A 13,323-nucleotide genomic window follows, 5' to 3' on the forward strand; every position below is an offset into this window, starting at 1 on the left:
ATATAAACAAACCTCTTATTCTCAGCCACTTAATGCACGTTTTGTACTCAACAGTTCTTTGAAGTGAGCCTCTATTCACAGGGGGCTGTTTAAATGAACACATACATTTTCTCCCAGTCGCTTTCATCCAGCGTTTATGGAAGAGAATTCAGAGACAGTTCGACTTCCGTTCTAAACCAAAGTAAAGGCATCAATGGGTTCGGTTATTTATAGAGTGGTTCTCGTTCTGAGATTGAAGTTAGCTCTTCGTGGTTTTCTGCTTTGGAGGACATTTTACATTCGGCCACGCTTGGGATGAGATTTAAATCAAACAGAGGAGAGAGTGCGCGCCTCTTTCACACGTGCACGGTGCACGCATTCTCCAGGTAGGTTTCTTCGGAGGACGCAAGGCGCAGATCACCGAGCACCTAGTCTATTTTTAGCACACCGCGGTTACTTCTTGAATTTCTTGAATGCAGCAACAGCAGGACGAGATGAATGAGCTTCAGGGTCCAGTCAAGAGGACCGCCTCGTGCTGCCCCTCATCCTCCTTCTCCCTCACAGCCCGTGCAACAGGGGGCTGTCGCTGTGGCCAAGCCAAAACAAGCACAAAAATGCAAAGGCATATATATATATATATATACAAGATATTTACAGCTGCCTGTCACACAGCATCCGTTTGCGCCCCCTTTTTTTCCTGGAAAGGGTGTGTCAGCTGGTCGGAGTGGGATCAGGCAAATATTGTGTGGCAGTGGTTGTCACATAACACGTAGGGGAAGACATAAACGGGTGACACGCACGCCCCTTCTCGTCCCAGGGATTGGGGGATTCTCTGGCCTGTGTAATTCCCTATATAGGCACATCAGACGTCGCTGGGGGTCCGTGCCCGCTGGGCCACGCTGGCAGGGATACATCCGCAGCACACCAGCCACAAAGTTTTCTGGATCTCTTGATTGCGGAAGGCGTAAATTACGGGGTTGATGACCGAGTTGTAGGTGGCGGGAACCAGGGTGGCATACGTGTAAAGGTGCGGGTATGTATAATCGGCTATTAGCGAGTAAACGGTAAATGGCATCCAGCAAGCGGCGAATGTGCCCAGAATGATCGCCAGGGTGGATACACCTTTCCGCGTTGTGACATAGTGAGGGCTTGCGGCTAAAAAGTGGTGTTGGAGGGCGATTTGGTGCGCATGTCGCATGACAATTTTACAGATCTGCACGTAGAGCTGAAGCATGAGGCCGAACAGCAGAAGGAAGGAGACGGACAGAACGGCTACGTTGTTTTTTGTTAGGGGCCAAACCACACTGCAGTTCACTTCCTGGCCCAGACAGTTCACACCGGTCACTGGCAGCAAACCCAAACATAACGATACTCCCCATAGAAGCACCAGCATGGTGTACGTGAACGCGGCCGTTCGCTCCGAGTTGTAGGTGAGGGCGTAGTACAATGACAGGTAGCGGTCAATGGTAATAGCTAGCAGGCTAAAAACAGATGCTGAGAAGGACGCCACCACCAGACCTACAGTCAGCAGCTGTGCCGAGTCAGATCGTAGCAGGTAAGCAAAGGTAAAATGCAGGACTAACCCTAAACCGGCCAATAAGTCAGCTAGAGCTAGGCTGCCGATCAGCAAAAACATTGGGGCGCGCAGTGCCGGGTTCTGCCAGATGACCAAAACCACCAGGGCATTCTCGCAGGCTATAAGGGTGCCAGACGAGCACAGCACGATGTCCCACGGGTTTACCAACAGCTCAGCGGGTGGCCTCGCCGGCAGGACAACCGCAGGTGGGTATGTTCCGACGGTGATGTTTTCTATGCTCCCCGCACCGCTGCTGCCCCAGCTGGGTTCTTGAGCCAGCCAGCTGGGAGAAACTGGCACCTCTTCACTCATTCTGCCTCCCGTCTAAAATGGCAGACAGAAAAACATAATGAGGTGTATAGGTAGTCTAAAGAAAAAAGACAAATTAATCCACTACTTTTGTTTGCAAATAAATAAATATAAGTAATGTATACTCCATTATACATTTTGTGTGTGTGTTCAAGGGATAGTTCACACAAAACTGAAAATTCAATGATCACTTACTGACCCTCATGTCATTCCAAACCTGTATGACTGCAGAACACAAAAGAAGATATTTGGAAGAATGTTGATAACCAGTTTCGGTTTCCATTGACTCCCATTGTATTTTTTGTCCATATAATGGAAGTCAATGGGAATTGAAACTTTTTAGTTAACATTCATACTATCTTTTTATGTTTTACAGAAGAAAGAGTCATACAGGTTTGGAAAAACATGAGAGTGAGTAAATACATTTATTTGTTTTACATTTTTTGGGGTGGACTTTCCCTTTAAATATTACATTTATAAAATAGCAGCAGTGGTTGCGAAAACTTTACTGTGAAGAAAAAAACCTGACAATGTTACAAACATTATGGAATAGCATTTTGGTGACCATTTTAAAGTTTCTCTGATTAAATTCTGTAATTTTAATACATAATTTAAATATTTAAACTATTATTTATATAAATATAATATTTATGCATAAATGCAACATAAAACAATGCTGTACATAACTGCTAAAAAACACCTTTTTGAATAAAATAGAAAAAGGTCATGGTTTGTGCAGTGAATTCTGGGAATGCCTCTGTTCCTGTGAATTACAATAAATAAATAAATACACATAAATAAACATTTAAAAATACCATAAAAATATACACATTGTCATAAGTACAATGAACATTTTCCCAGTAGATTATAAAGCGACTCATACTTTTTACTTTTTTAATATTTTACTGCAGAATTACATGTATTTTTATCTATAAATATAATATCATTTTTACGGTATGTGGAAAATAGGATAACCAATTGACGGGTCTTAACTCAACTGTAGAATTTTTGCCTTCTTTTCCCATTACATTTTCACAGTGTATGCATGGTAATTAAGCATACAAGAAAACATTAGGCAGTTATAATCATCTCTTGTAACAGAAATGACTGGAAAATTAGCCAATAATAATCACGAAAGCCATTGTTCACTACAATGCATTTCCTCTCTGTTCTGTGTTCTTTTGTGCAGAACAAAGAATCAAATTAAGAAAAATGAAACACATTTACCTCACTTGTATTTAGTGGATATAGGAACCTGCTATTATTGAGATAATTTTGAATCATAGCGAACAGTACAATGGTGGAGAATCAGAAAGGAAGGGAGGGCCCTGATGAGTGCTGGTATAAAATAAAGGCGGGTTCCACTGCTTATAAAAGCGCCCCTGCACCAGCATCAGATATGGACTCCTAAAGCACATCTTCACTGCAAGCACCTGGATGCACACATTAATTCCTCTAAGCCCTTTTAGCTTTATAATAATAATGCTTAAGCTCTTGCTCTATAAAACCATTTATGTGTTGTAAAATGCAAAGCAGACTGATTTCAAATATACCCGGCCGGTCCCCATTCACTCCCCATCTGGAGGCTTCCCTACCTTGTCTTTTGGAGGAGAGGCTCCTGTTTAAATGTTTTTGCGTCCTTCTTGTCTTTCCATGGTATTTGATGGCAGCGCTGTTCACAGGTGCAGCGCCGCGCGGACGGATGGGGGAATCGGATGCTGTGATGCCGGACCGGAGAATCGTTACATCCAGCAGCACTAGCGGCTCTTCGCCGTCTGCACGAGCATCGCCACCGACTGCGGCTGTGCGAGGTGCTGGGAGGGGTGAGCTTTCCTTCTCAGAGCAGAAGGTCCCGACACCTATTTACCTGCTGCTCGCCTCGGAAACTAAACGACGCGACTTGTGTGTTGTAATGGCCATAATTGCATGAACACATAAACAAAGAGAAAATAACGTATTTTTTAATAATAAAAATGACTATTTTTATTTCTTTGTCTAAATTCGTTAACACCAATGATGCCTTTTTGTCCAGTCCTCAACACCAAGGTTGCAACACAATCATGTGGCATTTCGTAACTAATTTATGCTAATTCTTATGAATTCATAAAATCTCATTCGTATGTTTTCGTACGGTCTGCTTATGCCACAATGACGGTTTTATTTAGGGGTGGACCTACATGCTTTCGAATTCCTAATAATACTATATAATAATTTTGCATTTATTTTCATATATACTCTCTTATATATAGATAACATAGTATTTTATTTTAAAAATATGCTATAGAAATTATCATTTAGCTATCTATTATATTAAAATGTATATTTATAATTTATTTTAATATTATTTTTTAAATGTGTCCCCAGGTTATGCATAATCCCTAACATTATTAAAATGATGTATTCCATTAAAATAGAAAAAACCTAAGATGTGAACTCTTAAAGGGCATCTCTTTTTAATCACTTTACCTTTTTATCTTTTTTTTTTTTTTGTAGGAGAATGATTTTAAATATTCAATAACTAATTATTAACAGTAATTATTATAATAATTAATAAACACCTTGTAGAGCCATGACCTTGAGCAAAAATCTGGTAATGGCTAAATTAACTGTAAAGCCAAACCCCGTTACTCTTTTGAAAGCACTAAAACATGCTAATTACAATGTTTAAATTTAGCTCGACTTGGCAAAATGCAATATTTTAACACTACAAAGACATCCTTTTGACAGAGCGTTTAAAATCTTAATTCACTTAAAAACCACCTTTTCAAAATAGAAAAAGCACCCATTTCAAAATACCAAGAAGGTATTGCAACGTATCTGTGTAGGATGAGACCCATTTATCTATAGCATCTGACATTCAGACTGCATCTTTCTGGAAAGATGCACATTGTGTTGCTCCCCTGTGAGAGCTATTCTTGGCATGTGCTATTAACAGCACGCTCATCTGTGTCACCCACTTCCCCCACTATCTTCCCCCTCTCCTCTAACCCCATGCAGCCTTCATCCCCATGCCTCTATTTCAGACAGACTCACACCTCCTCACAGACTAAACTGCATAGTCAGTGATGACGCCTGATAAAATCCTTTCCAGTTTGAGACTAGGCTCGATATGGCTCTCAAATGACAGATTTGAGAATTGCTTTTGAGCGTCAATAAATATATGTAACCTTTCATGCAAATTTAAAAGGATTCATCCACATTTTACGCAATAGTAAGCTGGCAAATGAATTGAATTGTTGCAAAACAACACAGAACCTTTAAAGCTGGAATGAGAGGAAAGCAATCGGTGAAAAAGAATGATGCTATGCAATTCTCCATCTTGCAGTAACCTTGACCGGCCACCGAGGGGCCACAGTGACCAAGAATGAGTCATCAGCACAGTAAAAAAAAAAGGCTTGGTTGTATGAAAAAGGCCTCCAGTCAAATCGCAGTAGGCTGCTAATAGCTGGTATTTACATGCTTGCATGCATACATCCTATTTTGGTGTATACACTTTTATTTCTTTTTCTTTAAAACAGAAAATTATAATTTCACAACAGGCCATCTCAAGCAAACCCTCACATTAACCTTCCAACATCTACAAAACTGTATCAAAAGTGCACCATAGTGTTATACATATTTTCTGGTTCTATCCTCTTTTTTTGGCTATATCAGTAATATTATTATAATTCTCATAATATTTATACAAATATCACTCTGTACAAGGTAGAAATACATAACCCGCAATGCCCCGCACCCGGAGCGTTTAGACCCTCCCCGCCATTATAATAAACACACCTGCTTTCCCCATGCACTGGTCTTCAGCCTCCTCACAGCCACAGGAATCAAAAGATCGCAGCATGAAAGTTGAATGAAAATCCCGGTCGTATCATACAGTCTGTTACATTAAAGACATTCTCTCCACAGTAAAGGACTGAACACGAGTGATGAAACGCTCCCACAACGTAATTACAACTGACAAACAACGTTCAAAAGGCCTTGCGACTGCATTGCATCCAACATTACTGCTGCGTGGAGACCGGTGAGGGTGGGCTTGGACGGGTGTGGTGGGGTGTGTGTGCGACGTCGCTGCAGTAAGAACCTGCGCAGGTGGGATGTAGCAGGGTTCTAGGTACAGGCACGCCTGCTGCACAGGTGTCCGTAAGGGGACGCCACTCTGGCCTCTCTCAGTCTCTGGACTGGTAAAACAGGATGTACCCGGACTCAGAGTTCTTGGAAATTTCCGAGGTTAATCCGTAGAACTCCTCAATCGCCTGGGCATCAATTTTCTACAGGGAGAAACAAAACACTTTTCTTTAACAAAATGCAGAAAGACCATTCTGCAATCAATGACTTTTCCATGACATTTGTAAAGAAACATACTTAGCAAAATATATATTCAATATAAAAACACTATATGATTTGATATACTTTTTAAATTTATTTTTATTTATTATTTAAAAAAAATATTTTATAAAGATTGCACTCCAAACTTATGAAGTTAAAGATTTTTCTAGTTCTGCTTAGCTCTAAACTAAGCATCACTAGATAAAATCTATATTTACTATAATAAACTTAATATAATTTGATTTATTTTTGAACATAATTTTATTGTAAATGAATTATTAATTCTTTTAAAAAACTATATATATATATATATATATATATATATATGGGTTTTATTGGTTTTGTCACCAATCATCACAGTATGGTAAGGGGCATAACATTTCTGTCACACGCTTGAGGTATTCGGCCAATCACAACGCACTGGATAGCTGGCCAATCAGAGCACACCTCGCTTTTCAGACCGATGAGCTTTGTAAAAATCGACGTGTTTCAGAAAGGCGGGGCATAGAGGAGAAACAATAATGTACAGTATGTGGAAAATAATGTGTTTTTTTAACCTTAAACCGCATAAACACATTTCATTACACCAAATACACAAAATAATGTTCTTTTTAGCAACATCATATGACCCCTTTAACATACATATACATACATTAAATAATTGAATCTTTATTTATTTCTTAATTCATTCATTATTTAGTAATTTATTTATTATATTAAAACTCTACATGGTTTCATTATTGTTTATTATTTAGTTATTTTAGTTATTTATTAATTTTTAAATTTTGTATATACCTGTATGTATATTATATATATTTTAATTCCTGCAAATCATTATCTTAAAATTCCCTAATATTTTCATGTTTTCCATGACTGTGGGAACACTGAATCTTGCAAATTTCTATTTCAGTAAATGACTGATGCTTATACATGACGGATGGCAGCTTACCTCTACTATGTCATCATCAAACAGTAGCCAGAAATCATGACTCTTTACAATTGCGATGTAGTGTCCTCGGTTTGGACCGCTATTAAAGCACACAAACACACACAAATAAGTTACAAATCAAGGAAGCAAATCAGTACAGTTCTCCTTTTTTGCAAGGACAGATTTCAAAATGCTTGCATGAAGAGATTCTGTTCACACAAGCAAGTATTGTGAAATCAGACAACGGAGGAGGAAGAAAAACACATTTACAAAGGTTTGAAAGTCCATTCTGGTTTCCATTAAAACTTGTATCAACTCACCTGCCACAATGCACCACCACAGCGACCAGGTCGTAAAGCCTCTCGGGATTGGTGGCATCGCCAGAGGTGTTAAAGAGGCGGAGCTCCAGAGGGAAGACCACGCGGTAGCTTAGCTTAGTGTAGCGCTGCAGCTGCTCCATGTATTTAAATCTCTTCAAGTGCAAGGCGAGGATCATGGGAAGTTTCTTAACCCGCATTCTAGAGTCAAACACATTCATGCATGAAGTATATACAGTGAATATATGTTCAAAAACCAGGAAGCAGCTGGCAGAAAAGAATGCTCACCGTTTGTGTGCCTCTTGTTTACTTCTGCATTCCTCACAGTAATATTTATACTCACTGCACAAGGTCTCTGTATTACTGAAACCTCTATAAGGGGCCAGAAAGAAAAATAATTGTTTATTAAAACGGACACATATTCATGTTTAAATTGGGTTTAAGTGTGAGTGTGCTTTCAGACCTGAGACAGTGTGTGATTGAAGTGTTCTGCTCCACGTCCACTGACAAATCCAAGAAATCCTCATCTTTACTGCTTATCTGTGAGAGAGCAAAGTCCAAAGACACACCTCAGATAAAAGCACAGCCAATCACAGTCAGAAGAACTATCAGGATACCGTCTTATTGGACTGAAGGGTTTCCAGTTAAGTTACGTGAGGTGCTATTACCGTCTCGCAGGTGAGGCATCGCGTCTCATTGGTCAACGTGCCCTGGAAGATCTCATGAACCCAGGTGGAGGAGGGTGGGGTGCTGTTATTGTTCTGTGAATCAAGTGTGCCATTAGCCAATTTGCCATTCTGCTTGTCTTGCTTGCGCTCTTCTTGTAGCAGGTCTGCTATAGTGTTCAGCAGGTAGTTGAGGAACTCGTGTGCATCTTGTTGCATGTAGTTATCAAAAAGTTCTGTGGGTGACCGAGAAAGAATGTTGCATAAAATATGAATCCAATGTGTTTTTCTGGCCAATAAAAACTAGGCTACTTAATTAAATTCAATCTTTAACATGTACATTTCTAATTTACTTGCTTCATCTAGATTATTGCCGCCTTCAAGTCAGAAACATCATAATTATGAGTTACATGAATGTTGAATGTGTCAACAACTAAGATGGTGGAAAATACCTCTGAAGTTTATGGTTTTGCAATTATATTTCAATTACAGTGCTGCATTTGAAAAATATTAAGTTTTTGTGGTAACACTTTACAAAAAGGTTCCATTTGTTAACATGCACTAACAATGAAAAATACTTAAAGTATTTATTCATCTCAGTTCATGTTAATTTCAACATTTACTAATACATTATTAAAATCAATGGTTGTGTATCTGTTCATTTTATTGGTAAAACTTTACAATAAGATCACATTAGTTAATGCACTAACAATGACCAACACATTTGTTACAGTATTTATTAGTCTTTGTTAAAGGGTCATGAAACCCCCCCGTTTCAGCACTGGTTAGTTCTCACCACAGTTTTAAAAAATGCTAAAAAAAGTGGTCGTGGTGCGCAGCGGAGCGGAGGAGGGGGAAGAGGGGAGAGAGACAACACACACAGCTTCGCGTTCAGACAGTTTCATTTAGCTCCCATCGAGTTAAAAACACAAATAAATGCACAGCCATTTGCACTCTGCATCGAAAACATAGATATGAACGCGCTGTTGCACCTCTGAGATCTTTTAAGGCTTATTCTGCTGCGTTTATATAAGCCTTTTGACCGGTTGTGTCACAGAGCTGTAAAAACGGTTATGCTCACCAAGTGAATGAATCGCGTTTGTGCCGAACTCTTATTACAAAGCAAAAAACGTTTCTCTCAGTTATTGTGCGCGATGTCATCTCAGTCTGAAGCGTCTGTCATAGGAAATCAGCACATGCTGTTGTGAATAATTAAGCAAAGCGTCTTCTCATAGGATAAGAACACGCAGTCTCATGAATAATTTAATAGACACCGAGCGTCATCGATGTACTATAGTCCATTGCCACGTCACAAATTGTGACGTCAACACGATGTAGATTTTAAACCCGGAAGATGAAAATAGCGCAAAAAAGCTTAAAATTAACCAGTTTTCTCCAACAGTTAAAATTAGCGGATGCTAACATTGTCTTCTATGATGTGCAACACAAACTCTGCTAAAATCTCAGAAAAAGTAGTCTGGGGTATCAACATTAGTTGATAAAACAACTGTTAGTTCATGTTAGCTCAAGTCCATTAAACAATATTTAAACAGATACAACTTTTTATTTAACAACCCTCTATGCACACCGTGGCAATATAATCGCCATTGGCTAGTAATTTTTTTTGTTTACTCGCCAGACTGATATACTATTTTACACACACAGTCGCATATGCGAGTGATTTCCTCGCAATGTAGAGGGTTGTTTAATTAAGGTATTAGTAAATGTTGAAATTAACATTAACTTCAAATGAGATTAATACATGTTTTAGAAATAGTTTTCATTGTTAGTTAGTTTATGGTTAAAAAATACTTGAACAATTGCTCGATTGTACTGAATTCCTCATTGTTAGTTAATTTTATTTATAATGCATGACCTAACGGGACCGTATTGTAAAGTCTTAGCCGTTTTGTATACAAGAAAGCTTATAGTTAAATAATTTCTAGCTAATGACTCCTTATTCATGGTTTGCTTTATGCAAATTAATTTATTATTTGTTAGATACTATGCATAAATTATATAGATTGTGTAAGTGTGATGCAGGTGTACTGGTACAACAGAATAAAAATTGTTTTTTGCTGTTGTTCATTGTTTATTTAGTCATTTTGTTTCCTTCAATGCACTGTAAGAACAACTTCTTGGGCTTGTACATCAGTTTCTGACCAAGAACTAGCATCTAAATTCACAGTAAAGCCGAGAATTCAACTGAACTCGAAAACAATCCCTTCCTGCTCGTGTTCCTTACCATTCTCTTTCCGTAGTCTCGTGATGAACTTCTTCGGGGGTATCACGCCAACCTTCCTCTTCTGGTTGGCTATACTGTGGAACAGGTCGGCCAGGCAGGTGAGCAGGTTCTCCTTGCGACGCGGCTGGCTCCTGTACGCGAGGATCTTCTCCCGGAACGGCCGGCAGAAGTACAGAGCCTGGAGCACAGAGTTACAGTAGCAGGTGTTTCCAAACTGTGGATCGAAACACAGAACACACACACTGACTCCAGAGCATAACAATAAACACGCTGGTTGAAGGAGAAAATGAGAGACAGCAGGGAATGTCTTTGCTTACGTTGACCAAACCGAAGTAATGCTCGTTGACAGGGAACTGCTCCGAGCCGATCTCTTTCTCCAAAGCGGAGGCATTGGCGCCCTGAAACAGAACAGGTGAACAGCTGGTCAGGCATTTACAGCTGCATGCCATTGGATAGAGAGTCCTTTAAATTACCACGGTAACCACAATTTCTACCACATACAGTTACTACAATAAAACGATGGTAAGTTGGTTTTAGCCACCACTTTCTTCATTAAATAAATAAATAAAATTACTAATTAATCTTACATTTTTAGACGGAGATACCATTTTAATTAATTGTGGGTTTGCAGTATTAACTATAATTTTAGTAATTTACGACTGTGGCAGACACTATGGTTAACCATAGTAAATTTTAGAAGGCGTCTGATACATCCGAGACACATTTGATAAGATTACAACGTCCAATGATTTAAAATTAGTGCTTTAAAATTGCAATATCACACAAAAAAAAAAACACGTAAATGTGAACCTAAAACAACCCAATGAAAAACATACAGGACATGATGAGGTAAAACTACATTAGCACTCATTAGCATTTCAGTGCCGTCACTTTTACATTTAAAAACGCCAAATTCAATGGAAAGAATGTAATTAACAGTTAAAACGCAAATAAAGCAGATGATATATGGAGGAACACACTGGGTACGGAGATGCAGAGAGGGGATGGGACCATGAAATCACGATGTGACCGCACTGGCAACAGCTTAGCACTGAAGCTCAGGTACACTGAACGCATTTTACATCATCATGATGCTCACGCTTACCATAAGTTACCAAACACAATGCTCGTCTGAATGCTTGTACTCATTTATTACACATAAATAACAATCGGAGATTATTTAGATGTCACTGTCTCGCGCTTATTAAGCACATCTCGCGATCAGAACCCGTGCTGAATGACAGTTCAGCTCAGCAGTTAGCAGATCTCTGCTTTGCTGCCTTCAGCAAATCCTATAAGGACGGACGAATTTAAAAGCCTAACGTTGTGTTATGAAGACAATACGGCCGTGTCGTATATCTACCAAATAACAGTAATTATTTAGGCCCAAGGCAAAATTCATAGCAAGCACACAGGCGGATAAAGACAGCTCGCAACTGCAGCAGAGGAAAACTGGCAACCCAAGGAGTCCGATTCACTGAACTAATGCCGCACCCGACCCTTTACAATATCATGCGTGTACTGACGTCCAATTATCCGTGATTGAAGTGATATTTACTCACCATGGTACAAAAAGAGGCAAATTTGGAAACTGTCATTAGGATTTCCATTCGCCCAGCGCCATCTTCCACCCAATCACCGCGCGGAGGCGAAGAAGAGGACCAGTGAGGACAGACTGCGTCCCTGCCAGAGAGAAATCCGCGGGGTCTTAGTGCCTTTAAAAAAATAATAAAGTAAAATATAAAATTAAGTAATACATGTCAGTAATTTGAATAAAATAATAAGTGCAATATACAACAGAAAAAAAATTTTCAGGTAGATATTACTGAACATTAGTACAAATAATTAGTAAACTAGTTTTTTTTATTTTTATTTGAGTGCATATTCAGTTCAGCAGAGAGACGTGCTTTGAAGGAACTGCTGCAGGACCCCATCATTCTCTTTCCGCCGTACCCGCCATATTGCGAGCTACCGGGGGTAAGATGTGCTCCAGACATTATGTATTAAATCGGTAGTTACATAGCTGTCGTTGAGCAAAAGTGGTACACAAAGCGCCCAAAAAATACCTTACCTGGCAATGCATCGAAATTAAGGCCGCATGGGCGGTGCTGGATGCCGTAAAGAGTAAAATAGAGAGTCGAGCTGGAGCGTGTCCCATGCATGTGGGCCATGCGTGTACAGGCTGTGCGAGAGTCGTGAAGATAAAAATAAAGACGTGTTTCTCCTGTATTCTCGTACGGTGTATTAAGAACACAAAACAGTCGCAGGATGTCACTTCTGTTCGGTCCTTTATTCAATGGTGTCAATGTATTTCTTGATCACGAACTAATGTTTGTTAGAGCTGTAACGATCTTTTGTCAGAAAGACTTATCTTGATGTGTTTGAGTCATAATTTAAGTGTCCATGACTATTCTTCATCACTATTGGAATAAATGCAATGTATCATCTAAATAAGCTGTCCAATTATCCGTGATTGAAGTGATATTTACTCACCATGGTACAAAAAGAGGCAAATTTGGAAACTGTCATTAGGATTTCCATTCGCCCAGCGCCATCTTCCACCCAATCACCGCGCGGAGGCGAAGAAGAGGAGTCCCAGTGAGGACAGACTGCGTCCCTGCCAGAGAGAAATCCGCGGGGTCTTAGTGCCTTTAAAAAAATAATAAAGTAAAATATAAAATTAAGTAATACATGTCAGTAATTTGAATAAAATAATAAGTGCAATATACAACAGAAAAAAAATTTTCAGGTAGATATTACTGAACATTAGTACAAATAATTAGTAAACTAGTTTTTTTTATTTTTATTTGAGTGCATATTCAGTTCAGCAGAGAGTTTGTAGAATACTTGTTTTTTTTTTATTTATATCAGGGTTTATTTAATTTATTTTTTATTTGAGGAAATAAATTAAGAGTTTTCATGAACCTGTTTCAAGCTTTTTTTTAAATGTAAATCTACACTTAGAGAGCATATATATA

At 39.0% G+C, this 13,323-nt stretch overlaps 3 protein-coding genes across 4 annotated transcripts in view; 1 reads left to right on the plus strand and 2 right to left on the minus strand.

The window, feature by feature from the left end:
* Positions 1-683: 683 nt before the first annotated feature.
* LOC107716385 (G-protein coupled receptor 12-like) lies at positions 684-3,550 on the minus strand. The gene is made up of 2 exons (XM_016522793.1): positions 3,460-3,550; positions 684-1,879 (listed from the first exon to the last, which is right to left on the minus strand). Exon 2 carries the CDS (start codon positions 1,865-1,867, stop codon positions 842-844), a length of 1,026 nt encoding a protein of 341 aa, XP_016378279.1. The 5' UTR covers positions 1,868-1,879; positions 3,460-3,550; the 3' UTR covers positions 684-841.
* A 1,721-nt stretch (positions 3,551-5,271) lies between these two features.
* On the minus strand, positions 5,272-12,947 carry LOC107716410 (ubiquitin carboxyl-terminal hydrolase 12A). 2 transcript variants are annotated; one of them, XM_016522851.1, is made up of 9 exons: positions 12,839-12,947; positions 10,663-10,743; positions 10,346-10,559; positions 8,104-8,336; positions 7,899-7,975; positions 7,724-7,807; positions 7,439-7,636; positions 7,140-7,218; positions 5,272-6,132 (listed from the first exon to the last, which is right to left on the minus strand). In XM_016522851.1, exons 1-9 carry the CDS (start codon positions 12,884-12,886, stop codon positions 6,031-6,033), a joined length of 1,116 nt encoding a protein of 371 aa, XP_016378337.1. In that variant the 5' UTR covers positions 12,887-12,947; the 3' UTR covers positions 5,272-6,030. The 2 variants fall into 2 exon arrangements, with proteins under 2 accessions (XP_016378337.1, XP_016378336.1); XM_016522850.1 differs by lacking the exon at positions 12,839-12,947 and adding an exon at positions 11,908-11,993 and having other exon boundaries at positions 5,273-6,132.
* Positions 12,251-13,323, plus strand: part of LOC107716411 (60S ribosomal protein L21-like) — a 3,634-nt gene continuing 2,561 nt past the window's right edge. Inside the window, exon 1 of the mRNA XM_016522852.1 lies at positions 12,251-12,322. The gene's annotated coding sequence lies outside the window, so the exon portion shown is untranslated. The remainder of the gene's footprint in view (positions 12,323-13,323) is intronic.

This window comes from Sinocyclocheilus rhinocerous, unplaced genomic scaffold, assembly GCF_001515625.1.
Source record: "Sinocyclocheilus rhinocerous isolate Xijiao unplaced genomic scaffold, SAMN03320098_v1.1 scaffold360, whole genome shotgun sequence".
Classification (NCBI taxonomy): Eukaryota; Metazoa; Chordata; class Actinopteri; order Cypriniformes; family Cyprinidae; genus Sinocyclocheilus; species Sinocyclocheilus rhinocerous.